At 42.1% G+C, this 27,076-nt stretch overlaps 1 protein-coding gene and 2 long non-coding RNA genes across 59 annotated transcripts; 2 read left to right on the forward strand and 1 right to left on the reverse strand.

Annotated features, from left to right (window-relative positions):
- The first annotated feature begins 856 nt into the window (after window positions 1-856).
- LOC127532662 (sodium/potassium-transporting ATPase subunit beta-2-like) lies at window positions 857-26,386 on the forward strand. 50 transcript variants are annotated; one of them, XM_051944626.1, is made up of 13 exons: window positions 857-1,094; window positions 19,395-19,523; window positions 22,324-22,428; window positions 22,516-22,595; window positions 22,706-22,831; window positions 22,930-22,989; window positions 23,479-23,670; window positions 23,759-23,890; window positions 23,935-24,022; window positions 24,111-24,132; window positions 24,177-24,264; window positions 24,463-24,550; window positions 24,683-26,386. In XM_051944626.1, the coding sequence occupies exons 1-8, from the start codon at window positions 992-994 to the stop codon at window positions 23,828-23,830; spliced, it is 867 nt and encodes a 288-aa protein (XP_051800586.1). In that variant the 5' UTR covers window positions 857-991; the 3' UTR covers window positions 23,831-23,890; window positions 23,935-24,022; window positions 24,111-24,132; window positions 24,177-24,264; window positions 24,463-24,550; window positions 24,683-26,386. The 50 variants fall into 50 exon arrangements, with proteins under 50 accessions (XP_051800586.1, XP_051800589.1, XP_051800588.1 ...); XM_051944629.1 differs by having other exon boundaries at window positions 23,935-24,000; window positions 24,089-24,132; XM_051944628.1 differs by having other exon boundaries at window positions 23,935-24,000.
- Window positions 1,007-2,598, reverse strand: LOC127532666 (uncharacterized). Of its 3 annotated transcripts, none has more exons than XR_007940239.1 (3): window positions 2,448-2,598; window positions 1,288-2,251; window positions 1,007-1,126 (listed from the first exon to the last, which is right to left on the reverse strand). It is a non-coding gene; the product is annotated as an uncharacterized LOC127532666 (long non-coding RNA). The 3 variants fall into 3 exon arrangements; XR_007940238.1 differs by having other exon boundaries at window positions 1,288-2,223; window positions 2,448-2,584; XR_007940240.1 differs by having other exon boundaries at window positions 1,066-1,115; window positions 1,307-2,251; window positions 2,448-2,584.
- Window positions 3,305-14,896, forward strand: LOC127532669 (uncharacterized). 6 transcript variants are annotated; one of them, XR_007940252.1, is made up of 5 exons: window positions 3,305-4,600; window positions 5,496-6,067; window positions 6,753-8,262; window positions 8,729-10,528; window positions 11,268-14,896. It is a non-coding gene; the product is annotated as an uncharacterized LOC127532669 (long non-coding RNA). The 6 variants fall into 6 exon arrangements; XR_007940250.1 differs by having other exon boundaries at window positions 8,729-9,446; window positions 9,966-14,896; XR_007940251.1 differs by having other exon boundaries at window positions 8,729-8,947; window positions 9,966-14,896.
- Window positions 26,387-27,076: the final 690 nt, after the last annotated feature.

Genomic DNA, 27,076 nt, shown 5'->3' on the forward strand with positions numbered 1-27,076 from the left:
GTGAAGAACAGAGGTGGAGAACCGACGCACAAACAGACACAAAACAACCACAAAAAGATGCAGAACTGACGTAGAGACACAAAATGGCCACAAAGAGAAGAATAAGTGTATAAAACATGAACCAGGACCTGGACAGAGTGATCCTGAAGACACCAGAGAACCTCACCTTAGTTCTGCTGACTTCCTGCTGTGGAGCCTCAGTTCAGATTCAGAAAACTATTTGTCCCCAGGGGGCAATTAAAAAGGCACGTAGAGCAGTCGGTGCAACAAAGACGGAGAAATAAACGGATAAATATATGTACACATGGAGAGCAGGTAATATGAGAATAAAAATAAAACAGAGAAATAAGACCAAAAACCTGCAGCTTAGTAACACACAGAGCAAATGAAAGTAGATGGAATATGGCGAAGAGGTAGATCAGAAAACATCACAGTAGATAGAAACTGGAGAGTACAGATCTTTATTACTGAGTCATCTGAAGAAGTTTAACCATTCAAAGTCTTTTTGGACACGCTTTGTCTTTCTGGACCATGTTTTCAGAGTTAAAGTGGATCCTGAAGCCAGCAGAACCTCTGAGAAAGAACAACAGAACCCCTCCATCAGAGAGCAGCTGGAGAACACAGAGAAGGAATGAGTGGACTCTGAGGACTGAAGGAGTAATCTGATTACACTGTCTTCAACTACTGACTGCTGGCGTGAAACACACGTGAGTGACGTCACTGTCACGTTCTTCCTCACGGTAAAATGTCCTCTGAGACACACACATTAATACACACTGTAACACACATGAACACACAATAACAGACAGAGAGAGGCTGCAGGGGGCGGAGCTGCTCTGTGATTGGCTGCCCCGGCAGCAGCGGTGACGTCAGCAGGTGTTGGGGGAGGAGGTGCTGCATCGTCTGCGTCTGTCTCCGTCTCTCCGTTTGTCTCCTCTTCGGTCCGGATCGATCGTCCAGAACCAGCCGTCCAGAGCCGCAGACTGACGTCATGTCCGGATCCAAGGAGGACCGTAAAGGCTCCGGAGAGTGGCGGGAATTCTTCTGGAACCCGCGGACCCACGAACTGCTGGGGAGGACGGCCTCCAGCTGGGGTAGGTCTGTCTGTAACCTGTCTGTCTGTAACCTGTCTGTCTGTCTGTAACCTGTCTGTCTGTCTGTCTGTCTGTCTGTCTGTCTGTCTGTCTGTCTGTCTGTCTGTAACCTGTCTGTCTGTCTGTAACCCGTCTGTCTGTAACCCGTCTGTCTGTAACCTGTCTGTCTGTCTGTAACCCGTCTGTCTGTAACCTGTCTGTCTGTCTGTAACCTGTCTGTAACCTGTCTGTCTGTCTGTAACCTGTCTGTCTGTCTGTCTGTCTGTCTGTCTGTAACCTGTCTGTCTGTCTGTCTGTCTGTCTGTCTGTCTGTCTGTCTGTAACCTGTCTGTCTGTCTCATCATAATCCGTAGTTTATTGATTGTTGATCAAACAGCAGCAGGTGGAACACAGCTCACCTGTCTACAGGTCTACTAGAACTCACCTGTCTACAGGTGAACCTCTGACTCAGGAGGAAATCAAACAGCTGATTTCTGCTGCAGGTTTAAATAAAGAAAAAAATTCTGCTTTCAGGTGTGTTCAGGTGTGGGTTGTTCTACTTCTACTGCTTTCCAGTGTCTCTATGTAGTGCTCTGATTATTGATTATGGATTAATCTCTGAGAGCTGATCAGCTGTGGACCTTCTTTCATATTGATTATTGATTAATCTCGGAGCTGACCAGCTGTGGACCTCCATCAGGCTATGATGAGGTCTCATAGAGTCCAGACTCTGTAGGAGGACCTGGTCTGAGGAGCAGCAGGTTCTGACTTGGTTCTGGAAGTTCTCAGGGTGACGTCCTGCTGGAGGTTCTGTGAGGAGCTCCTCAGGTGTTAGACCGTCCTTCAGGTGTGGAGCTGCAGCAATAGAACCTCGAGGGTTCTGGAGATCCAGGTCCAGAACTCAGAACCTCTCTATCTGTCAGCCGAGTTCCTGCAGGACGCAACAGGTTTGGTGGGTTAGCATGCTAACGCTGCTAACATGCTAACGCTGCTAGACATCAGCCTCCTACCTGAACAGGTGATGGTGTCTGTGTTTACCTGAACAGGTGATGGTGTCTGTGTTTACCTGAACAGGTGATGGTGTCTGTGTTTACCTGAACAGGTGATGGTGTCTGTGTTTACCTGAACAGGTGATGGTGTCTGTGTTTACCTGAACAGGTGATGGTGTCTGTGTTTACCTGAACAGGTGATGATGTCTGTGTTTACCTGAACAGGTGATGGTGTCTGTGTTTACCAGAACAGGTGATGGTGTCTGTGTCTACCTGAACAGGTGATGGTGTCTGTGTCTACCTGAACAGGTGATGGTGTCTGTGTTTACCTGAACAGGTGATGGTGTCTGTGTTTACCTGAACAGGTGATGATGTCTGTGTTTACCTGAACAGGTGATGGTGTCTGTGTTTACCTGAACAGGTGATGGTGTCTGTGTTTACCTGAACAGGTGATGGTGTCTGTGTTTACCTGAACAGGTGATGGTGTCTGTGTTTACCTGAACAGGTGATGGTGTCTGTGTTTACCTGAACACTCATCCTGCTGCTCATGTTTACTAAATCTGTTTCCATATGTAAATTGCTGAGAGTTTTTAAAATGTTATTATCCTCCGCCTCCACGAAGTGGAAAAGGGGGATATAGGTTTGGCCTCCCTCCGTCCGTCCGTCCGAGATGAAGGGGACAGCTTTTCTCGGAAACTATTACAGTTAGGATTACGAAATTTAGTGTGTAGCTTCACACCATGGACACCTTGATCAAGTTCGAAAATGAGACCTGTGTGATAATATTTAACAGAGTTATGGCCCTTTATCACTATTTTGGATATAGACTCATAGACATCACATGTGGCGGGGGATATTGATGACCATGTCATCTTGTTTATGTTGTATATATCGTGCTGTGGTTTGCACAGTGGAGTAAGTGGTTAGTACTTTGGCCTTGCAGCTAGAAGATCCCCGGTTCAAATCCCGGCCTGGGATCTTTCTGCATGGAGTTTGCATGTTCTCCCTGTGCATGCGTGGGTTTTCTCCGGGTACTCCGGCTTCCTCCCACAGTCCAAAAACATGCTGAGGTTAATTGGTTACTCTAAATTGTCCGTAGGTGTGAATGTGAGTGTGATTGTGTGTCTGTATATGTAGCCCTGTGACAGACTGGTGACCTGTCCAGGGTGTCCCCTGCCTTCACCAGAGTCAGCTGGGATAGACTCCAGCACCCCCCATGACCCTAGTGAGGATAGAGGATGGATGGATGGAGAGATGGATGGATGGATGATATCGTGCTACTTTCTCTGTTTATCTGTAGCTGGAGTCTCCAGTCATACTTTGACTGTGTGGAAACACAATGACAACAAAGAATCTTGATTCTTGCTGCAGAAATACAGACTATTAAGATATAAAATGTGATTATTGATACGTTGATTTATCCTGTGATCACCTTTAGATTTCCTGAGACCAACCGGCTGGAGAAGATCAGGTTTATTGATTTAAATCACATTAAAGTCTGTCTGAAGGGATCAATAATCACCGGATCCACTGAGAGTTCAGCAGTTAAAACAGCATCTGACTGTTAGTTTGATCAAATTAATGATTAACGACTCCGGATTAATCATTTATTGATTATTGATTAATGGATAAACAACAGGCAGCTAATCAATAATGGAATCCGTGTCAGATAGTAGATGTCAGTCAGTGTCAACTGAGATCTTTATGGATCGGAATCAAAGACAAACACGAGGCAGGAAATAGATACAAACCTGATGTCACATTATATTATATATGTCTATATTACAGAGAACTATTAGATAGAAGTAAATATGAATATAAAGTATATATATATATATATATATATATATATATATATATATATATATAAATGAATAAATCTAGTGTATAGTACATCGTATGTGGTGGTGTAGGAGTGATGCTGCTCCGTCCTCTGGCGGCCATCATGTCCTGTCTGAAGGTCACTCTATTTATAATGTGACTCTCTTAAAGGAGAACACACCAGTTACACACTAAACTCTACTACTGTGTGTTTCTGTGTGTGTTTCTGTTTATTACAGTGTATTTTTGTGTATTGTCAAGTATCATTGTGTATTATTGTGTATTGTTGTGTGTATTATTGTGTATCATTGTGTATTTTTGTGTATCATTGTGTATTATTGTGTATCATTGTGTATTATTGTGTATCATTGTGTATTGTTGTGAATCATTATGTTTTACTGTGTATTGTTGTGTGTATTATTGTGTATCATTGTGTATTGTCGTGTCTATCATTATGTGTGTAGTGCAGTACTAACACCATGTGATTATTTGTCATCACGTGTTGTGTAGATTGTGTACTTCATTGAAGTTGCATTAATCTTTGTGAGTCTGTCAAAACATCAAAGCTGTAGATGGAACATCGATGGAACATTGATGGAACACTGATGAAACGCAGATGAACATAGATGGAACATAGATTGAAAGCTGATGAATGTAGATGTAACGTTAATGAAACGTAGATGAACATAGATGAACGTAGATGGAACGCTGATGAAGGTTGATGGAATGTTAATGAAACGTAGATGAACATAGATGAACGTAGATGGAACGCTGATGAAGGTTGATGGAATGTTAATGAAACGTAGATGAACATAGATGAACGTAGATGGAACGCTGATGAAGGTTGATGGAATGTTAATGAAACGTAGATGAACATAGATGAACGTAGATGGAACGCTGATGAAGGTTGATGGAACGTTAATGAAACGTAGATGAACATAGATGAACGTAGATGGAACGCTGATGAATGTAGATGTAACGTTAATGAAACGTAGATGAACACAGATGAACGTAGATGGAACGCTGATGAAGGTTGATGGAACGTTAATGAATGTAGAGGAACGTAGATGGAACGTTAATGAAACATAGATGGAACATTGATGAATGTAGAGGAACGTTGATGAACGTAGATGAATGTAGATGGAACGTTGATGAATGGAGATGAACGTAGTTGTAACGTTAATGAAACATAGATGGAACATTGATGAATGTAGAGGAACGTTGATGAACGTAGATGAATGTAGATGGAACGTTGATGAACGTAGATGGAACTTTGATGAACGTAGATGGAACGTTAATGAATGTAGATGAACGTAGTTGTAACGTTAATAAAACATAGATGGAACATTGATGAATGCAGAGGAACGTTGATGAACGTAGATGAACGTAGATGGAACGTTGATGAACGTAGATGGAACGTTGATGAACGTAGATGGAACGTTAATGAATGTAGATGAACGTAGTTGTAACGTAGATGGAACGTAGATGAACGTTGATGAATGTAGATGAACGTAGATAAAATGATGAAGGTAGATGAACGTAGATGGAACGTTGATGAACTTTGATGAACGTAGATGGAGCGCTGATGAACGTAGATGGAACGCTGATGAAGGTTGATGGAACGATGATGAATGTAGAGGAACGTAGATGGAACGTTAATGAAACATAGATGGAATGTAGATGGAACGTAGATGAATGTAGATGGAACGTTGATGAATGTAGATGAACGTAGTTGTAACGTTAATGAAACGTAGATGGAACGTTGATGAATGTAGAGGAATGCAGATGGAACGTTGATGAATGTAGAGGAACGTAGATGGAACGTTGATGAACGTAGATGAATGTAGATGGAACATTGATGAATGTAGAGGAACGTTGATGAATGTAGATGGAATGTTGATGAACGTAGATGGAATTTTGATGAACGTAGATGGAACGTTAATGAATGTAGATGAACGTAGTTGTAACGTTAATGAAACATAGATGGAACATTGATGAATGCAGAGGAACGTTGATGAACGTAGATGAATGTAGATGGAACGTTGATGAACGTAGATGGAACGTTGATGAACGTAGATGGAACGTTAATGAATGTAGATGAACGTAGTTGTAACGTTAATGAAACGTAGATGGAACGTAGATGAACGTTGATGAATGTAGATGAACGTAGATAAAATGATGAAGGTAGATGAACGTAGATGGAACGTTGATGAACTTTGATGAACGTAGATGGAACGCTGATGAACGTAGATGGAATGCTGATGAAGGTTGATGGAACGTTGATGAATGTAGAGGAATGTAGATGGAACGTTAATGAAACATAGATGGAATGCAGATGGAACGTAGATGAATGTAGATGGAACTTTGATGAATGTAGAGGAACGTAGATGGAACGTTGATGAACGTAGATGAATGTAGATGGAACGTTGATGAATGTAGAGGAACGTAGATCAACTTTGATGAACGTAGATGAATGTAGATGGAACGTTGATGAATGTAGATGAACGTAGTTGTAACGTTAATGAAACACAGATGGAACATTGATGAATGTAGAGGAACGTTGATGAACGTAGATGAATGTAGATGGAACGTTGATGAACGTAGATGGAACGTTGATGAACGTAGATGGAACGTTAATGAATGTAGATGAACGTAGTTGTAACGTTAATAAAACATAGATGGAACATTGATGAATGCAGAGGAACGTTGATGAACGTAGATGAACGTAGATGGAACGTTGATGAACGTAGATGGAACGTTGATGAACGTAGATGGAACGTTAATGAATGTAGATGAACGTAGTTGTAACGTAGATGGAACGTAGATGGAACGTTGATGAATGTAGATGAACGTAGATAAAATGATGAAGGTAGATGAACGTAGATGGAACGTTGATGAACTTTGATGAACGTAGATGGAGCGCTGATGAACGTAGATGGAACGCTGATGAACGTTGATGGAACGTTGATGAATGTAGAGGAACGTAGATGGAACGTTAATGAAACATAGATGGAATGTAGATGGAACGTAGATGAATGTAGATGGAACGTTGATGAATGTAGATGAACGTAGTTGTAACGTTAATGAAACGTAGATGGAACGTTGATGAATGTAGAGGAATGCAGATGGAACGTTGATGAATGTAGAGGAACGTAGATGGAACGTTGATGAACGTAGATGAATGTAGATGGAACATTGATGAATGTAGAGGAACGTTGATGAATGTAGATGGAATGTTGATGAACGTAGATGGAATTTTGATGAACGTAGATGGAACGTTAATGAATGTAGATGAACGTAGTTGTAACGTTAATGAAACATAGATGGAACATTGATGAATGCAGAGGAACGTTGATGAACGTAGATGAATGTAGATGGAACGTTGATGAACGTAGATGGAACGTTGATGAACGTAGATGGAACGTTAATGAATGTAGATGAACGTAGTTGTAACGTTAATGAAACGTAGATGGAACGTAGATGAACGTTGATGAATGTAGATGAACGTAGATAAAATGATGAAGGTAGATGAACGTAGATGGAACGTTGATGAACTTTGATGAACGTAGATGGAACGCTGATGAACGTAGATGGAATGCTGATGAAGGTTGATGGAACGTTGATGAATGTAGAGGAATGTAGATGGAACGTTAATGAAACATAGATGGAATGCAGATGGAACGTAGATGAATGTAGATGGAACTTTGATGAATGTAGAGGAACGTAGATGGAACGTTGATGAACGTAGATGAATGTAGATGGAACGTTGATGAATGTAGAGGAACGTAGATCAACTTTGATGAACGTAGATGAATGTAGATGGAACGTTGATGAATGTAGATGAACGTAGTTGTAACGTTAATGAAACACAGATGGAACATTGATGAATGTAGAGGAACGTTGATGAACGTAGATGAATGTAGATGGAACGTTGATGAACGTAGATGGAGCGTAGATGGAACGTTGATGGAACGTTAATGAATGTAGATGAACGTAGTTGTAACGTAGATGGAACGTTAATGAATGTAGATGAACGTAGTTGTAACGTTAATGAAACATAGATGGAACATTGATGAATGTAGAGGAACGTTGATGAACGTAGATGAATGTAGATGGAACGTTGATGAACGTAGATGGAACGTAGATGGAACGTTAATGAATGTAGATGAACGTAGTTGTAACGTTAATGAAACGTAGATGGAACGTAGATGAACGTTGATGAATGTAGATGGAACGCTGATGAAGGTTGATGGAACGTTGATGAATGTAGAGGAACGTAGATGGAACGTTAATGAAACATAGATGGAATGTAGATGGAACGTAGATGAATGTAGATGGAACGTTGATGAATGTAGATGAACGTAGATAAAATGATGAAGGTAGATGAACGTAGATGGAACGCTGATGAACGTAGATGGAACGCTGATGAACGTAGATGGAAAGTTGATGAACATAGATGGAACGTTGATGAACGTAGATGAACGTTGATGAACGTGGATGGAACGTTGATGAACGTGGATGGAACGTTGATGAACGTGGTTGGAACGTTGATGAACGTGGATGGAACGTTGATGAACGTAGATGGAACGTTGATGAACGTAGATGGAACGTTGATGAACGTAGATGGAACGTTGATGAACGTAGATGAACGTTGATGAACGGAGATGGAACGTTGATGAACGTAGATGGAACGTTGATGAACATAGATGAACGTTGATGAACGTAGATGGAACGTTGATGAACATAGATGGAACGTTGATGAACGTAGATGGAACGTTGATGAACGTAGATGGAACGTAGATGAAGGTTGATGGAACGTTGATGAACGTAGATGAAATGATGAAGGTAGATGAACGTAGATGGAATGTTGATGAACGTAGATGAATGTAGATAGAACGCTGATGAACGTAGATGGAACGCTGATGAACGTAGATGGAACGCTGATGAATGTTGATGGAACGTTGATGAACGTAGATGAACGTAGATGGAACGTTGATGAACGTAGATTGAAAGTTGATGAACGTAGATGGAACGCTGATGAACGTAGATGGAACGCTGATGAACGTAGATGGAAAGTTGATGAACATAGATGGAACGTTGATGAACATAGATGAACGTTGATGTACGTGGATGGAACGTTGATGAACGTGGATGGAACGTTGATGAACGTAGATGGAACGTTGATGAACGTAGATGAACGTTGATGAACATAGATGAACGTTGATGAACGTGGATGGAACGTTGATGAACGTGGATGGAACGTTGATGAACGTAGATGGAACGTTGATGAACGTAGATGGAACGCTGATGAACGTAGATGGAAAGTTGATGAACGTAGATGGAACGTTGATGAACATAGATGAACGTTGATGAACGTGGATGGAACGTTGATGAACGTGGATGGAACGTTGATGAACGTAGATGGAACGTTGATGAACGTAGATGGAACGTTGATGAACATAGATGAACGTTGATGAACGTAGATGGAACGTTGATGAACGTAGATGGAACGTTGATGAACGTAGATGGAACGCTGATGAACGTAGATGGAACGCTGATGAACGTAGATGGAAAGTTGATGAACGTAGATGGAACGTTAATGAAACGTAGATGGAACGTTGATGAATGTAGAGGAATGTAGATGGAACGTTGATGAATGTAGAGGAACGTAGATGGAACGTTGATGAACGTAGATGAATGTAGATGGAACGTTGATGAACGTAGATGGAACTTTGATGAACGTAGATGGAACGTTAATGAATGTAGATGAACGTAGTTGTAACGTTAATGAAACATAGATGGAACATTGATGAATGCAGAAGAACGTTGATGAACGTAGATGAATGTAGATGGAACGTTGATGAACGTAGATGGAACGTTGATGAACGTAGATGGAACGTTAATGAATGTCGATGAACGTAGTTGTAACGTTAATGAAACGTAGATGGAACGTAGATGAACGTTGATGAATGTAGATGAACGTAGATAAAATGATGACGGTAGATGAACGTAGATGGAACGTTGATGAACTTTGATGAACGTAGATGGAACGCTGATGAACGTAGATGGAACACTGATGAAGGTTGATGGAACGTTGATGAATGTAGAGGAACGTAGATGGAACGTTAATGAAACATAGATGGAATGTAGATGGAACGTAGATGAATGTAGATGGAACGCTGATGAATGTAGAGGAATGTAGATGGAACGTTGATGAATGTAGAGGAACGTAGATGGAACGTTGATGAACGTAGATGAATGTAGATGGAACGTTGATGAATGTAGATGAACGTAGTTGTAACGTTAATGAAACATAGATGGAACATTGATGAATGTAGATGGAACGTTGATGAACGTAGATGGAGCGTAGATGGAACGTTGATGGAACGTTAATGAATGTAGATGAACGTAGTTGTAACGTTAATGAAACATAGATGGAACATTGATGAATGCAGAAGAACGTTGATGAACGTAGATGAATGTAGATGGAACGTTGATGAACGTAGATGGAACGTTGATGAACGTAGATGGAACGTTAATGAATGTCGATGAACGTAGTTGTAACGTTAATGAAACGTAGATGGAACGTAGATGAACGTTGATGAATGTAGATGAACGTAGATAAAATGATGAAGGTAGATGAACGTAGATGGAACGTTGATGAACTTTGATGAACGTAGATGGAACGTTGATGAACTTTGATGAACGTAGATGGAACGCTGATGAACGTAGATGGAACGCTGATGAAGGTTGATGGAACGTTGATGAATGTAGAGGAATGTAGATGGAACGTTAATGAAACATAGATGGAATGTAGATGGAACGTAGATGAATGTAGATGGAACGCTGATGAATGTAGAGGAATGTAGATGGAACGTTGATGAATGTAGAGGAACGTAGATGGAACGTTGATGAACGTAGATGAATGTAGATGGAACGTTGATGAATGTAGAGGAACGTAGATGGAACGTTGATGAACGTAGATGAATGTAGATGGAACGTTGATGAATGTAGATGAACGTAGTTGTAACGTTAATGAAACATAGATGGAACATTGATGAATGTAGAGGAACGTTGATGAACGTAGATGAATGTAGATGGAACGTTGATGAACGTAGATGGAGCGTAGATGGAACGTTGATGGAACGTTAATGAATGTAGATGAACGTAGTTGTAACGTTAATGAAACATAGATGGAACATTGATGAATGTAGAGGAACGTTGATGAACGTAGATGAATGTAGATGGAACGTTGATGAACGTAGATGGAACGTAGATGGAACGTTAATGAATGTAGATGAACGTAGTTGTAACGTTAATGAAACGTAGATGGAACGTAGATGAACGTTGATGAATGTAGATGAACGTAGATAAAATGATGAAGGTAGATGGAACGTTGATGAACGTAGATGAACGTAGATGGAACGTTGATGAACGTAGATGGAACGCTGATGAATGTAGATGGAACGTTGATGAACGTAGATGGAACGCTGATGAACGTAGATGGAACGTTGATGAACGTAGATGGAACGCTGATGAATGTAGATGGAACGTTGATGAACGTAGATGGAACGCTGATGAACGTAGATTGAAAGTTGATGAACGTAGATGGAACGCTGATGAACGTAGATGGAACGCTGATGAACGTAGATGGAAAGTTGATGAACATAGATGGAACGTTGATGAACGTAGATGGAAGTTGATGAACATAGATGGAACGTTGATGAACATAGATGAACGTTGATGAACGTGGATGGAACGTTGATGAACATAGATGAACGTTGATGAACATAGATGAACGTTGATGAACGTGGATGGAACGTTGAATGAACGTGGATGGAACGTTGATGAACGGAGATGGAACATTGATGAACGGAGATGGAACGTTGATGAACGTAGATGGAACGTTGATGAACGTAGATGGAACGTTGATAAACGTAGATGAACGTTGATGAACGTCGATGGAACGTTGATGAACGTAGATGCAACGTTGATGAACGTAGATGGAACATTGATGAACGTAGATGGAACGTTGATGAACGTAGATGGAACTTTGATGAACGTAGATGGAACGTTGATGAACGTAGATGGAACGCTGATGAACGTAGATTGAAAGTTGATGAACGTAGATGGAACACTGATGAACGTAGATGGAAAGTTGATGAACGTAGATGGAACGTTGATGAATGTAGATGAACGTAGATCGAACGTAGATGGATGTTGATGGAACCTCAATCCAGTTGTGTGCCTTTGTTTAATGTGTTAATGAAGTTCTCAGTTAGTTTGGAGCTGACTGTCAGGAAACATTCAGTTAATGTTCAGTTAATGTTTAGTTAATGTGCAGTAATCGTTCAGTTAATCTTCAGTAAATATTCAGTTAACGTTCAGTAAATATTCAGTCAATGTTAATGTTTAGTTAACGTCCAGTCAGACTGAGGATGTGTCCTGGTGGTTGCTGGTATCAGTGAGTTGTTGTGAGTACAGGTTGCTGGTTTGATTCTCTGTGAAACTGAACCATCAGAGCTGATGTCTGCAGTGGAATATAACCAGGGCTGCACATAAGTGGTCCGCATGCGCGCTTGCGTACTGAATGTTGACGAATGCGCTGGTCTTCAAAGGCTTTTGCGTACTGACGGCTCTGACGCCACCGAAAAAAAAGCAAGCTCCTTTTTTCGGTGGCTCCGGTGACGACTCTGTCGGATTTTTTGTGAAGGGGGTGGAGGAACACGAAAATAATTACGGGGCCTGCCTCTTTGACATTTTGAGAAGTGCTTTTCCTCGTGGTTAGAGCCATCGGTACGCAAAACGGTACGTATGAAAGCCTTTGAAGCCCAGCGCATTCGTCAACGTTCAGTACGCAAGCGTGCATGCGGACCACTTATGTGCAGCCCTGAATATAACAGTTCATGAATCTGATAGAATAGAATAGAATAGAACAGAATAGAATAGAATAATTTTATTATCTGCCTCAAACAGAGACAGAAATGGAAGAAAGTAGGAGTAGTGATGAGGGTGAGAAAGTTTCTGATCTGTAGTCCTTCATGGTCTGTTGTCCTTCATGGTCTGTAGTCCTTCATGGTCTGTAGTCCTTCATGGTCTGTAGTCCTTCACTGGTCTGTAGTCCTTCATGGTCTGTTGTCCTTCATGGTCTGTAGTCCTTCGCTGGTCTGTAGTCCTTCGCTGGTCCGTAGTCCTTCATGGTCTGTAGTCCTTCATGGTCTGTAGTCCTTCACTGGTCTGTAGTCCTTCACTGGTCTGTAGTCCTTCATGGTCTGTAGTCCTTCATGGTCTGTAGTCCTTCACTGGTCTGTAGTCCTTCATGGTCTGTTGTCCTTCATGGTCTGTAGTCCTTCGCTGGTCTGTAGTCCTTCACTGGTCCGTAGTCCTTCATGGTCTGTGATCCTTCAGGGTCTGTAGTCCTTCACTGGTCTGTAGTCCTTCATGGTCTGTAGTCCTTCATGGTCTGTAGTCCTTCAGAGTCTGTAGTTCTTCACTGGTCTGTAGTCCTTCACTGGTCTGTAATCCTTTAGGGTCTGCAGTCCTTCAGGACCACTGGTCTGTAGTGCTTCTCTGGTCCGCAGTCCTTCAGAGTCTGTGGTCCTTCACTGGTCTGTGGTCCTTCAGGGTCTGTGGTCCTTCAGGGTCTGTGGTCCTTCACTCGTCTGTGGTTCTTCAGGGTCTGTAGTCCTTCACTTCTCTGTAGTCCTTCTCTGGTCCGCAGTCCTTCAGGGTCTGTATTCTGTCACTGGTCTCCATCCATACATTCTCTATACACCGCTTTATCCTCACTGGGGTCATGGGGGGTGCTGGAGTCTATCCCAGCTGACTCAGGTGAAGGCAGGGGACACCCTGGACAGGTCACCAGTCTGTCACAGGGCTACATATACAGACACACAATCACACTCATATTCACACCTACGGACAATTTAGAGTAACCAATTAACCTCAGCATGTTTTTGGACTGTGGGAGGAAGCCGGAGTACCCGGAGAAAACCCACGCATGCACAGGGAGAACATGCAAACTCCATGCAGAAAGATCCCAGACCCAGGCCGGGATTTGAACCGGGATCTTCTTGCTGCAAGGCGAAAGTGCCAACCACTATACCACTGTGCAGCCCCTGTCACTGGTCTATTTACGTAACTCTTTCTGATGATGTCACATCTCCCATCATGCAGTGGTGCAGTGGATGCTCGGCCTTGTTGACACTGAAGGACACACACACACACACGCACACACACAGTAAACTGCAGTGTGTGTTAATCTGGATTGAGCAGACGGACGAGGTTGGTTGAACGATAATCTCCACACACACACACACACACACACACACACACACACACACACACACACACACACACACACACACACACACACACACACACACACACACACACACAGAGTTGTGTTTATCTGCAGACACACTCTGTCTACAGACCTGAACCAGCTGTGTCTACCTGTATGACAGACATTCAGTCAGAATGAGGCTGAGGACAGGGATCGACCAATCATTGAGGCTGTAGCAGCGTAGCCTGGTTCTAAAGTCAGACAGACTTTACCCTGTTCTACCTGATAAACAACCCTAATATAACAACAAACAGGGCGGCTGAGGATCAGGTGGTAGAGCGGGTCGTCCAATCATCAAAGGGTCGGCGGTTCGATTCCCGCTCTCGCCTAGTCATGTGCTGTTGTGTCCTTGGGAAAGACACTTAACCCACCTTGCCTCCAGTGCTCTTCACTGGTGTGTGAATGCGTGTGAATGTTGGTGGTGGTCAGAGGGGCTGTAGGCGCCGATTGGCAGCCACGCTTCTGTCTGCCCCAGAGTGAGAATGTGTGAGCGTATGGTTGAATGGAAGCAATTGTTGTATAAGCGCTTTGAGTACTCTGATGAGTAGTAAAGCACTATATAAGAGCAAGTCCATTCACACAACAAACATCACCACAAACATCATCACAAACATCACAAACATCAACACAAAAATCACAAACATCAACACAAACATCACAAACATCAACGCAAACATCACAAACATCACCACAAACATCACAAACATCAACACAAAAATCACAAACATCAACACAAACATCACCACAAACATCACAAGCATCACCACAAACATCGTCACAAAATCACAAACATCAACACAAACATCACAAACATCACCACAAACATCACAAGCATCACCACAAACATCGTCACAAAATCACAAACATCAACACAAACATCACAAACATCAACACAAAAATCAGAGACATCACAAACATCACAAGCATCACAAACATCATCACAAGCATCAACACAAAAATCACAAACATCATCACAAACATCAATACAAAAATCACAAACAACACAAATATCACAGACATCATCACAAACGTCATCACAAGCATCACAAACGTCATCACAGGTATCACAAACATCAACACAAAAATCACAAACAACACAAACATCAACACAAACATCACAGACATCATCACAAACATCACAAACATCACCACAAACATCAACACAACTTTCACAAACATCAACACAAAAACACAAACATCAACACAAACATCACAAACATCATCACAAACATCAATACAAACATCACAAACATCAACACAAACATCAAAAACATCAACACAAACATCACCACGAACATCACAAACATCAACACAAACATCACAAACATCATCACAAACATCACCACAAACATCACAGACATCACAAATATCACAAACATCACAAACATCATCACAAACATCAACACAAAATCACAGACATCATCACAAACATCACAGACATCACAAACTTCACAGACATCATCACAAACATCATCACAAACATCAACACAAAAATCACAGACATCATCACAAACATCACCACAAACATGACAGTCATCACCACAAACATCGCAAACATCAACACAAAAATCACAAACAATACAAAAATCACAAACAACACAAAAATCACAAACATCAACACAAACATCACAAACATCATCACAAACATCAACACAAACATCACAAACATCAACACAAAAATCACAAACATCATCACAAACATCAACACAAAAATCACAGGCATCATCACAAACATCATCACAAACATCACAAACATCAACACAAAAATCACAGACATCATCACAAACATCACCACAAACATGACAGTCATCACCACAAACATCACAAACATCAGCACAAACATCGCAAACATCAACACAAAAATCACAAACAATACAAAAATCACAAACAACACAAAAATCACAAACATCAACACAAACATCACAAACATCATCACAAACATCAACACAAACATCACAAACATCAACACAAAAATTACAAACATCACCACAAACATCACAAACATCAACACAAACATCACAAGCATCAACACAAAAATCACAAACATCAACACAAACATCAACACAAACATCACAAACATGAACACAAAAATCACAAACATCAACACAAAAATCACAAACATCACATACATCAATACAATCATCACAAACATCAACACAAACATCACAAACATCAACACAAAAATCACAAACATCATCACAAACATCATCGCAAACATCACAAACATCAACACAAACATCACAAATATCAACACAAAAATCACAAACATCATCACAAACATCAACACAAACATCACAAACATCAACACAAAAATCACAAACATCAACACAAACATCACAAACATCATCACAAACATCAACACAAACATCACAAACATCAACACAAAAATCACAAACATCATCACAAACATCATCGCAAACATCATCACAAACATCACAAACATCACAGACAACATTACAAACTTCAGACATCACAATCATCTCCACAAACATCACAATCAACACAAAAATCACAGACATCATCACAAACATCATCACAAACATCACAAACATCACAAACATCAACACAAAAATCACAAACATCATCGCAAACATCATCACAAACATCACAAACATCACAAACATCAACACAAAAATCACAAACATCAACAAAAACATCACAAACATCATCACAAACATCAGCACAAACAACACAAAAATCACAAACATCAACACAAACATCACAAACATCATCACAAACATCAACAAGAACATCAATACAAACACCACCACAAACATCACAAACAAAAATACAAACATCACAAACATTACCACAAACATCACAATCATCACAAACATAATCACAAACATCAGCACAAACATCACAAACATCAACACAAACATCACAAACATCAACACAAAAATCACAAACATCACCGCAAACATCATCACAAACATCACAAACATCACAGACAACATTACAAACTTCAGACATCACAATCATCTACACAAACATCACAAAAATCAACACAAAAATCACAGACATCATCACAAACATCATTACAAACATCACAATTATCACCACAAACATCACAAACATCACAGACAACATTACAAACTTCAGACATCACAATCATCTACACAAACATCACAAAAATCAACACAAAAATCACAGACATCATCACAAACATCATTACAAACATCACAATTATCACCACAAACATCACAAACATCAACACAAAAATCACAAACATCAACAAAAACATCACAAACATCATCACAAACATCAGCACAAACAACACAAAAATCACAAACATCAACACGAACATCACAAACATCATCACAAACATCAACAAGAACATCAATACAAACACCACCACAAACATCACAAACAAAAATACAAACATCACAAACATTACCACAAACATCACAATCATCACAAACATAATCACAAACATCTGCACAAACATCACATACATCAATACAAACATCACAAACATCAACACAAACATCACAGACATCATCACATACATCAACACAAACATCACAAACATCATCACAAACATCACAAACATCACAGACAACATCACAAACTTCAGACATCACAATCATCTCCACAAGCATCACAAACATCAACACAAAAATCACAGACATCATCACAAACATCATTACAAACATCACAATCATCACCACAAACATCACAAACATCAACACAAAAATCACAAACATCATCACAAACATCACAAACATCAACACAAAAATCACAAACATCAACAAAAACATCACAAACATCATCACAAATATCAGCACAAACAACACAAAAATCACAAACATCAACACAAACATCACAAACATCATCACAAACATCACCACAAACATCATCACAAAACATCACAAACATCATCACAAACATCACCACAAACATCATCACAAAACATCACAATCATCATCACAAACAACACAAACACCACCACAACCATCGACACAAACATCAATACAAACATCACAAACCTCAATACAAACATCATCACAAACATCAAAAACAACACAAACACCACCACAAACATCAACACAAACATCACAAACCTCAATACAAACATCATCACAAACATCAAAAACAACACAAACATCACAAACATCAATACAAACATCAACACAAACATCACAAACATCAACACAAACAACACAAACATCACCACAAACAACACAAATATACTTACTGATCCCAATGAACCGATCAGTAAACAGTCCTGATGCCATATGACCCTCTGACATCACCGCTCCTGTTCCACCTGTAATAATGCTGATTGTTCCTGCTGTTCATAGAGAACACTGAGAACATGTTACTGATGTTCTCCATACTGTAGGTCCATCAGTGATCCTGAATGAGGATGAGGAGCTCCTCAGGTCTACCAGTGATCCTGTTAAGGTAATCGGCTGGAGAGGACCTGTTTGATGGCATTAACTAGAACCTTTCACTGGTTCCACAGCTCATGTTCCACTGACCAGCTCTAGTTCACATCTGATGTTCCACTGCAGCCAGGAAACACTGCTTCTGAGTTTGAGGGGGGTTCCAGCGTCCTTTAGGGGGTTCTAGGGTTTTTTTTCAGTATGTTCTAGGGGTTCTTTCAGTATGTTCTAGGATGTTCTTTCAGCATGTTCTAGAGGTTCTTTCAGTACATTCTAGGGGTTCTTTCTGTACGTTCTAGGATGTTCTTTCAGCATGTTCTAGGGGTTCTTTCAGTGTGTTGTAGGGGTTCTTTCAGTACATTCCAGGGGTTCTTTCAGTACGTTCTGGAGCTTCTTACAGTATGTTCTAAGGGTCTTCAGTGAGTTAATCCTTCAGTGAGATTTAAATTGTTTCTGGCTCGTAAAGGTTTCTGGGCTCGAGGTTCCAGGTCCAGGATGGTTCTGGACTGAGGTTCTGAGGGGTCCACATAGGGGACGGCTGTCAGCCAATCAGAGAGCAGGATAGTGTGCTCCATGAGGAAACAGCTGATGAAAAGTGAAACTGGAGGTGATGCAGAGCTGCTGCCCCTCCCGCTCCTCTCAGCCTGAATGTAGGTCATCAGCCGGGGGCGGGGCCAAGCACAAGAGGATTATAAAGATGACATTCAGAGGGGGAAGGGAGGATGAGCTGCTCTGTAGGACACAATAACTCTGTCCCCCATGTCCCCCGTGTCCCCAGGCCTCATCCTTCTCTTCTACCTGATCTTCTACCTGTTCCTGGCTGGGATGTTTGCTCTCACCATGTACATCATGCTGCTGACACTGGACGACTACAAGCCCACCTGGCAGGACCGCCTGGCCACCCCAGGTGAGACGAGCAAATGCACCACAGGGGTTAACTACGCACTAACCACAGGGTCAACCACCAGCCACAGGGTTAACCACCAACCATAGGGTTAACCACCAACCACACGGTTAGCCACTAACCACAGAGTTAACCACTAACCGCAGGGTTAACCACCAACCACAGAGTTAACCACTAACAACAGAGTTAACTACCCAATAACTACAGGGATTTACCACCAACCACAGAGTTAACTACCAACCATAGGGTAAACCACTAACAACAGAGTTAACCATCAACCACATGGTTAGCCACGAACCACAGGGTTAACCACTAACCATAGAGTTAACCACTAACCACAGGGTTAACCACTAACCACAGGGTTAACCACTAACCACAGGGTTAACCACGAACCACAGGGTTAACCACCAACCACAGAGTTAACCACCAACCACAGGGTTAACCACCAACCATAGAGTTAACCACCAGCCACAGGGTTAACCACCAACCACAGAGTTAACCACCAACCACAGGGTTAACCACCAACCATAGAGTTAACCACCAACCATAGAGTTAACCACTAACCACAGAGTTAACCACCAGCCACAGAGTTAACCACCAACCACAGGGTTAACCACCAACCATAGAGTTAACCACCAACCACAGAGTTAACCACCAACCACAGGGTTAACCACCAACCATAGAGTTAACCACCAACCACAGGGTTAACCACCAACCATAGAGTTAACCACCAACCACAGAGTTAACCACCAACCACAGGGTTAACCACCAACCATAGAGTTAACCACCAGCCACAGGGTTAACCACTAACCACAGAGTTAACCACTAACCACAGGCTTAACCACCAGCCACAGGGTTACCCACTAACCATAGAGTTAACCACTAACCATAGAGTTAACCACCAGCCACAGGGTTACCCACTAACCCCAGAGTTAACCACTAACCATAGAGTTAACCACCAGCCACAGGGTTACCCACTAACCCCAGAGTTAACCACTAATCACAGAGTTAACCACTAACCACAGGGTTAACCACCAGCCACACGATTACCCACTAACCACAGAGTTAACCACCAACCACAGAGTTAACTACTAATCACAGAGTTAACCATCGGCCACACGGTTAGCCACGAACCACAGGGTTAACCACCAACCACAGAGTTAACCACTAACCACAGAGTTAACCACCAGCCACAGGGTTACCCACTAACCACAGAGTTAACCACTAACCACAGGGTTAACCACCAGCCACACGATTACCCACTAACCACAGAGTTAACCACCAACCACAGAGTTAACTACTAATCACAGAGTTAACCATCAGCCACACGGTTAGCCACGAACCACAGGGTTAACCACCAACCACAGGGTTAACCACCAACCACAGAGTTAACCACTAACCACAGGGTTAACCACCAACCACAGGGTTAACCACCAACCACAGAGTTAACCACCAACCACAGGGTTAACCACCAACCACAGAGTTAACCACTAACCACAGAGTTAACCACCAACCACAGAGTTAACCACCAACCACAGGGTTAACCACCAACCACAGGGTTAACCACCAACCACAGAGTTAACCACAAGCCACAGGGTTAACCACCAACCACAGAGTTAACCACTAACCACAGAGTTAACCACCAGCCACAGGGTTAACCACCAACCACAGAGTTAACCACCAACCACAGAGTTAACCACCAACCACAGGGTTAACCACTAGCCATAGACTTAACCACTAACCATAGACTTAACCACCAACCATAGGGTTAACCACTAACCATAGGGTTAACCACCAACCACAGGGTTAACCACTAGCCATAGACTTAACCACTAACCATAGACTTAACCACCAACCATAGGGTTAACCACTAACCACAGGGTTACCCACTAACCACAGAGTTAACCACTAGCCACAGGGTTAACCACTAACCATAGACTTAACCACTAACCACAGGGTTAACCACCAACCACAGAGTTAACCACCAACCACAGGGTTAACCACCAGCCACAGGGTTAACCACTAGCCATAGACTTAACCACTAACCATAGACTTAACCACTAACCATAGGGTTAACCACCAGCCACAGGGTTAACCACTAACCATAGACTTAACCACTAACCATAGACTTAACCACCAACCACAGGGTTAACCACTAGCCACAGGGTTAACCACTAACCACAGGGTTAACCACCAACCAAAGAGTTAACCACTAACCAGATCTTAACCATAACAGAGGACTAGGTTAACTTCAAGCCACTAATGATGGGTGAGACAAGCTGTGCCTTGGTAACGAGGCAGTCCCTGATTGGTTAATAAGGCTCAGTCGCTGATTGGTTAATGAGGCTCAGTCATTGATTAGTTAATAAGGCTCAGTCACTAATGGGTTAATGATACTCAATCTCTGATTGGTTCAAACACTGATCAGTTGAGCTGATCAGTGTTTGAACTAGTATAGAAACCAGTGAGATCCAGTAGAACCAGTATAAAAACCAGTGGAATCCAGTAGAACCAGTATAGGAACCAGTCCAGTGTCTGGAGCTACTGGAAGATCATTTGTGACCTTCAACTGATTGGTTCTTTCCCTGCCTTTCCTGCTCTGATTGGTCCCTTTCCTGCCTCTCCGGCTCTGATTGGTCCCTTTCCTGCCTCTCCGGCTCTGATTGGTCCCTTCCCTGCCTCTCCTGCTCTGATTGGTCCCTTTCCTGCCTCTCCGGCTCTGATTGGTCCCTTCCCTGCCTCTCCTGCTCTGATTGGTCCCTTTCCTGCCTCTCCGGCTCTGATTGGTTGCCTCCTGTTTCAGGGATGATGATTCGTCCTAAAGGAGACCAGCTGGAGATCACCTTCTCCGTGTCCAGCACTGAGAGCTGGGACGGCCTGGTCACCAACCTCAACTCCTTCCTGTCTCGTAAGAACCACATTTAATCAATGAGTGCTGTGATTGGACGATTGTTTACCTGTCTCACTCTCTACCTGTCTGTCTGTCTGTCTGCAGCCTACAATGACAGCTATCAGGTCCAGACCAACGATAACTGTCCTCCTGATCAGTACTTCATCCAGGAGGACAGCGGAGAGGTAACCTGTCTGTCTCTACCTGTCTGTCTCTACCTGTCTCTCTTTCACCTCTCTTTCTCTCTGTACCTGTCTCCCCCTCTGACCTGTCTTTCTCTCTCTACCTTCTCCAGGTGAGGAACAACCCCAAGCGTTCCTGTCAGTTCAACAGGACCGTGCTGGAGGACTGTTCTGGGATTTCAGATCGTTTCTATGGTTACAACAGAGGTCAGCCCTGCATCCTCATCAAACTCAACCGGGTAAGCTCACCTGTCTGTCTCTCTACCTGTCTGTCTTCACACTCTGTCTGTCCTCACAGTCATCAGCTGTCTGTCTCTCTAACTGTCTGTGTCTCCAGGTAATTGGGATGTTACCAGGGAAGGACGGTCAGTCTCCATACGTCACCTGTGGAGCCAAGGTGAGACTACCTGTCTGTCCGACTCTACCTGTCTGTCTGAACCTGTCTGTCTGAACCTGTCTGTCTGTCTGAACCTGTCTGTGTTCATCTCATGTTCTGTCTCCATCCTCAGAGTTACAAAGTGGGGAAAGATGAGTGGGTAAGAACAGGAAGATTGTTGAATGTAGAACCTTAAATACAGATCGTGTTCTACTGTTCCTGACTCTGATTCTATCCTGAACTGTGGTAGAACTCAGCAAAGACACAGTAGAACATACTACAGAAACAGTAGAACTCAGTATATCAACAATAGAACTCAGTAGAGGAACAGTAGAACGTAGTACGTAAACAGTAGAACATACTACAGAAACAGTAGAGCTCAGAAGCGTTTCCACTGTAGAGCTGCAGTGAGTAGAACACTCAGGTTCCCTCTAGTTAAAGGTTCTCTGCAGGTCATCAGAGGTTATTGATAATCGATCAGAAGGTATTGATCAGTGTGTCTGTGCACAGAGAGAAGACAGCGATAAGATCGGACCTCTGGCGTATTATCCTCCCAACGGAACCTTCAACCTCATGTACTACCCGTACTACGGCAAGAGAGCTCAGGTAACCCAGAACACCAAACTCACCTTTAGAACATCAGCTTCCAGTTCTAAGACGACACGAAAACAACCATCCATGTTTAGGAGAACAACCATCCATGTTTAGGAGAACAACCATCCAGGTTTAGGAGAACAACCATCCAGGTTTAGGAGAACAACCATCCATGTTTAGGAGAACAACCATCCAGGTTTATGAGAACAACCATCCATGTTTAGGAGAACAACCATCCAGGTTTAGGAGAACAACCATCCATGTTTAGGAGAACAACCATCCATGTTTAGGAGAACAACCATCCATGTTTAGGAGAACAACCATCCATGTTTAGGAGAACAACCATCCATGTTTAGGAGAACAACCATCCAGGTTTAGGAGAACAGCCATCCATGTTTAGGAGAACAACCATCCATGTTTAGGAGAACAACCATCCATGTTTAGGAGAACAACCATCCATGTTTAGGAGAACAACCATCCAGGTTTAGGAGAACAACCATCCATGTTTAGGAGAACAACCATCCAGGTTTAGGAGAACAACCATCCAGGTTTAGGAGAACAGCCATCCAGGTTTAGGAGAACAGCCATCCAGATTTAGGAGAACAACCATCCAGGTTTAGGAGAACAACCATCCATGTTTAGGAGAACAACCATCCATGTTTAGGAGAACAACCATCCATGTTTAGGAGAACAACCATCCATGTTCAGGAGAACAACCATCCATGTTTAGGAGAACAGCCATCCATGTTTAGGAGAACAACCATCCAGATTCAGGAGAACAACCATCCATGTTCAGGAGAACAACCATCCATGTTTAGGAGAACAACCATCCAGATTCAGGAGAACAACCATCCATGTTTAGGAGAACAACCATCCATGTTTAGGAGAACAACCATCCAGATTCAGGAGAACAACCATCCATGTTTAGGAGAACAACCATCCATGTTCAGGAGAACAACCATCCATGTTCAGGAGAACAACCATCCAGGTTTAGGAGAACAACCATCCAGGTTTAGGAGAACAGCCATCCATGTTCAGGAGAACAACCATCCATGTTCAGGAGAACAACCATCCATGTTCAGGAGAACAACCATCCATGTTCAGGAGAACAGCCATCCAGGTTTAGGAGAACAACCATACAGATTGTAAAACCACAAAATTCCAGTTGTAGGACTACAAAGTTCCATATTTAGAACTACAAAGTTCCAGTTTTAGGACTACACAGTTCCAATTTTAGGACTAAAATTTCCAGATTTAGAACTACAAAGTTCCACATTTCGGACTACAACATTCCAGTTTTAGGACTACAAAATTCCAGTTTTAGGGCTACAAAGTTCCACATTTAGAACTACAAAATTCCAGATTTAGGACTACAACATTCCAGTTTTAGGACTACAAAATTCCAGATTTAGGACTAAAAAATTCCAGTTTTAGGACAACAAAGTTCCAGATTTAGGACTACACAGTTCCAGTTTTAGGACTACAAAGTTCCAGTTTTAGGACTACAAAGTTCCACATTTAGAACTACAAAGTTCCAGGTTGTAGGACTACAAAGTTCCAGGTTGTAGGACTACAAAGTTCCAGGTTGTAGGACTACAAAGTTCCAGGTTGTAGGACTACAAAGTTCCAGGTTGTCTGACTCCAGACTCTGATGTTTCAGGTGAACTACACTCAGCCGCTGGTGGCCGTGAAGTTCCTGAACGCCTCCATGAACACAGACATCAACGTGGAGTGTAAAGTCACCTCCAACACTCTGGCCGACGGCAGCGAGAGGGACAAGTTCGCTGGACGGGTTTCCTTCAAACTTCGAATCAACGACAAATAGACACACCTGTCTGCACACCTGTGTCAGGTTCAAGCTGCACTCTTCCAGATGTTTCCTCAGCCTCACTGCGACCAGCTGTGTTTCTGTTTCTAGTTCAACCACTTTTGTTTTTATTTTCAGTGTTTTTCCCGATATGATCCTTCGTTAGTGCAGCTTTAACTCAAACACACCGACCAATCAGCACGCACACATGCTCTGATGTCACTGCCACTGAGGACGGACAGCGGTCTTCACCTGCATCGTCCATCGATGTGCATGAGTCAAGAACCAAATTATCAATCACACACGTCTGTTTGTTTGTTTATTTATTTATTTATTTATATGTCGATTTTTTCTTCCTTTATGATGTTAAAATTGTTACATATCAAGAGATAAATGCTCAGAAACTACAAGCCATGGAAACCAGTTTAGAAACCAGTTTCAAAACCGGTTCAGAGCCCGGTTCAGTAACCGGTCTGTCTCTGGGGCCATGCTAGACTCGTCTCCTGGTTTGTTGCCATGGAAGCAGCAGAGTCCACAGCCAATCAGAGTGGAGCTTCACTGACCTACAGCATATCTTCTGTACTTCCTGCTTTGACCTATGTGGCTGCAGCTGATTGGCCCGTTAGTTAATTAGATGATTAGTGAAAAGACAGTGAGTTTAGAACGAGTTAGTTAACGATAGGAAGTCATTAGTTCTTACACGTTTTTTGTTTGCTATTCATTTGTTTACATGTTTGTTTTTGTTTACGAATGTCACCATGGGGATGAGCATGACAACAACACACACACCGTCTCCTCGACTGTCAGTCACCCCGTCGTGCCACGTGGAAATGCCCCTCCCTCCCGTGCTGCTTTCCACCAATCGTCTTCCTTTAAAGAGGGACCAGCCAATCAGGAGGTCCCACTGTATGATGTCATATGCTGTTACTTGTTTGTGACTGGTTGACTTCTCCTGCCTGAAAATGTCCTCTTGTCCAATAATGATGAAAAACAAATAAATAAAGAAAATACAACCAACTTCCTGTGTGGTCCTGGGAGGGGCGGGGCTTAAAACGTCTCAAATGTTTAGGACTACAAACTACCAGGGTGAAGAACTTCAAACTACCAACTACAAACTACCAGGGTTTAGGACTACCAATTACAAACTACCAAGGTTAAGGACTACAAACTACCAGGGTTAAGAACTACCAATTACAAACTACCAAGGTTAAGGACTACAAACTACCAGGGTTAAGAACTACCAATTACAAACTACCAAGGTTAAGGACTACAAACTACCAGGGTGAAGAACTTCAAACTACCAACTACAAACTACCAGGGTTTAGGACTACCAATTACAAACTACCAGGGTTAAGAACTACAAACTACCAGGGTTAAGAACTACAAACTACCATGGTTAAGAACTACAAACTACCAGGGTTAATTACTACAAACTACCAGTATTAATTACTACAAACTACCATGGTTAAGAACTACAAACTACCAGGGTTAATTACTACAAACTACCAGAGTTAACAACTACAAACTACCAGGGTTAATTACTACAAACTACCAGAGTTAAGAAGTACAAACTAAAAGCGTTAAGGACTACAAACTACCAGGGTTAAGGACTACAAACTACCAGGGTAAGTACTACAAACTACAAGGGTTCATTAATACAAACTACCAGGGTTAAGAACCACAAACTACCAGGGTTAATTACTACAA

The sequence above is a fragment of the Acanthochromis polyacanthus genome, chromosome 24, assembly GCF_021347895.1.
Source record: "Acanthochromis polyacanthus isolate Apoly-LR-REF ecotype Palm Island chromosome 24, KAUST_Apoly_ChrSc, whole genome shotgun sequence".
NCBI lineage: Eukaryota > Metazoa > Chordata > Actinopteri > Pomacentridae > Acanthochromis > Acanthochromis polyacanthus.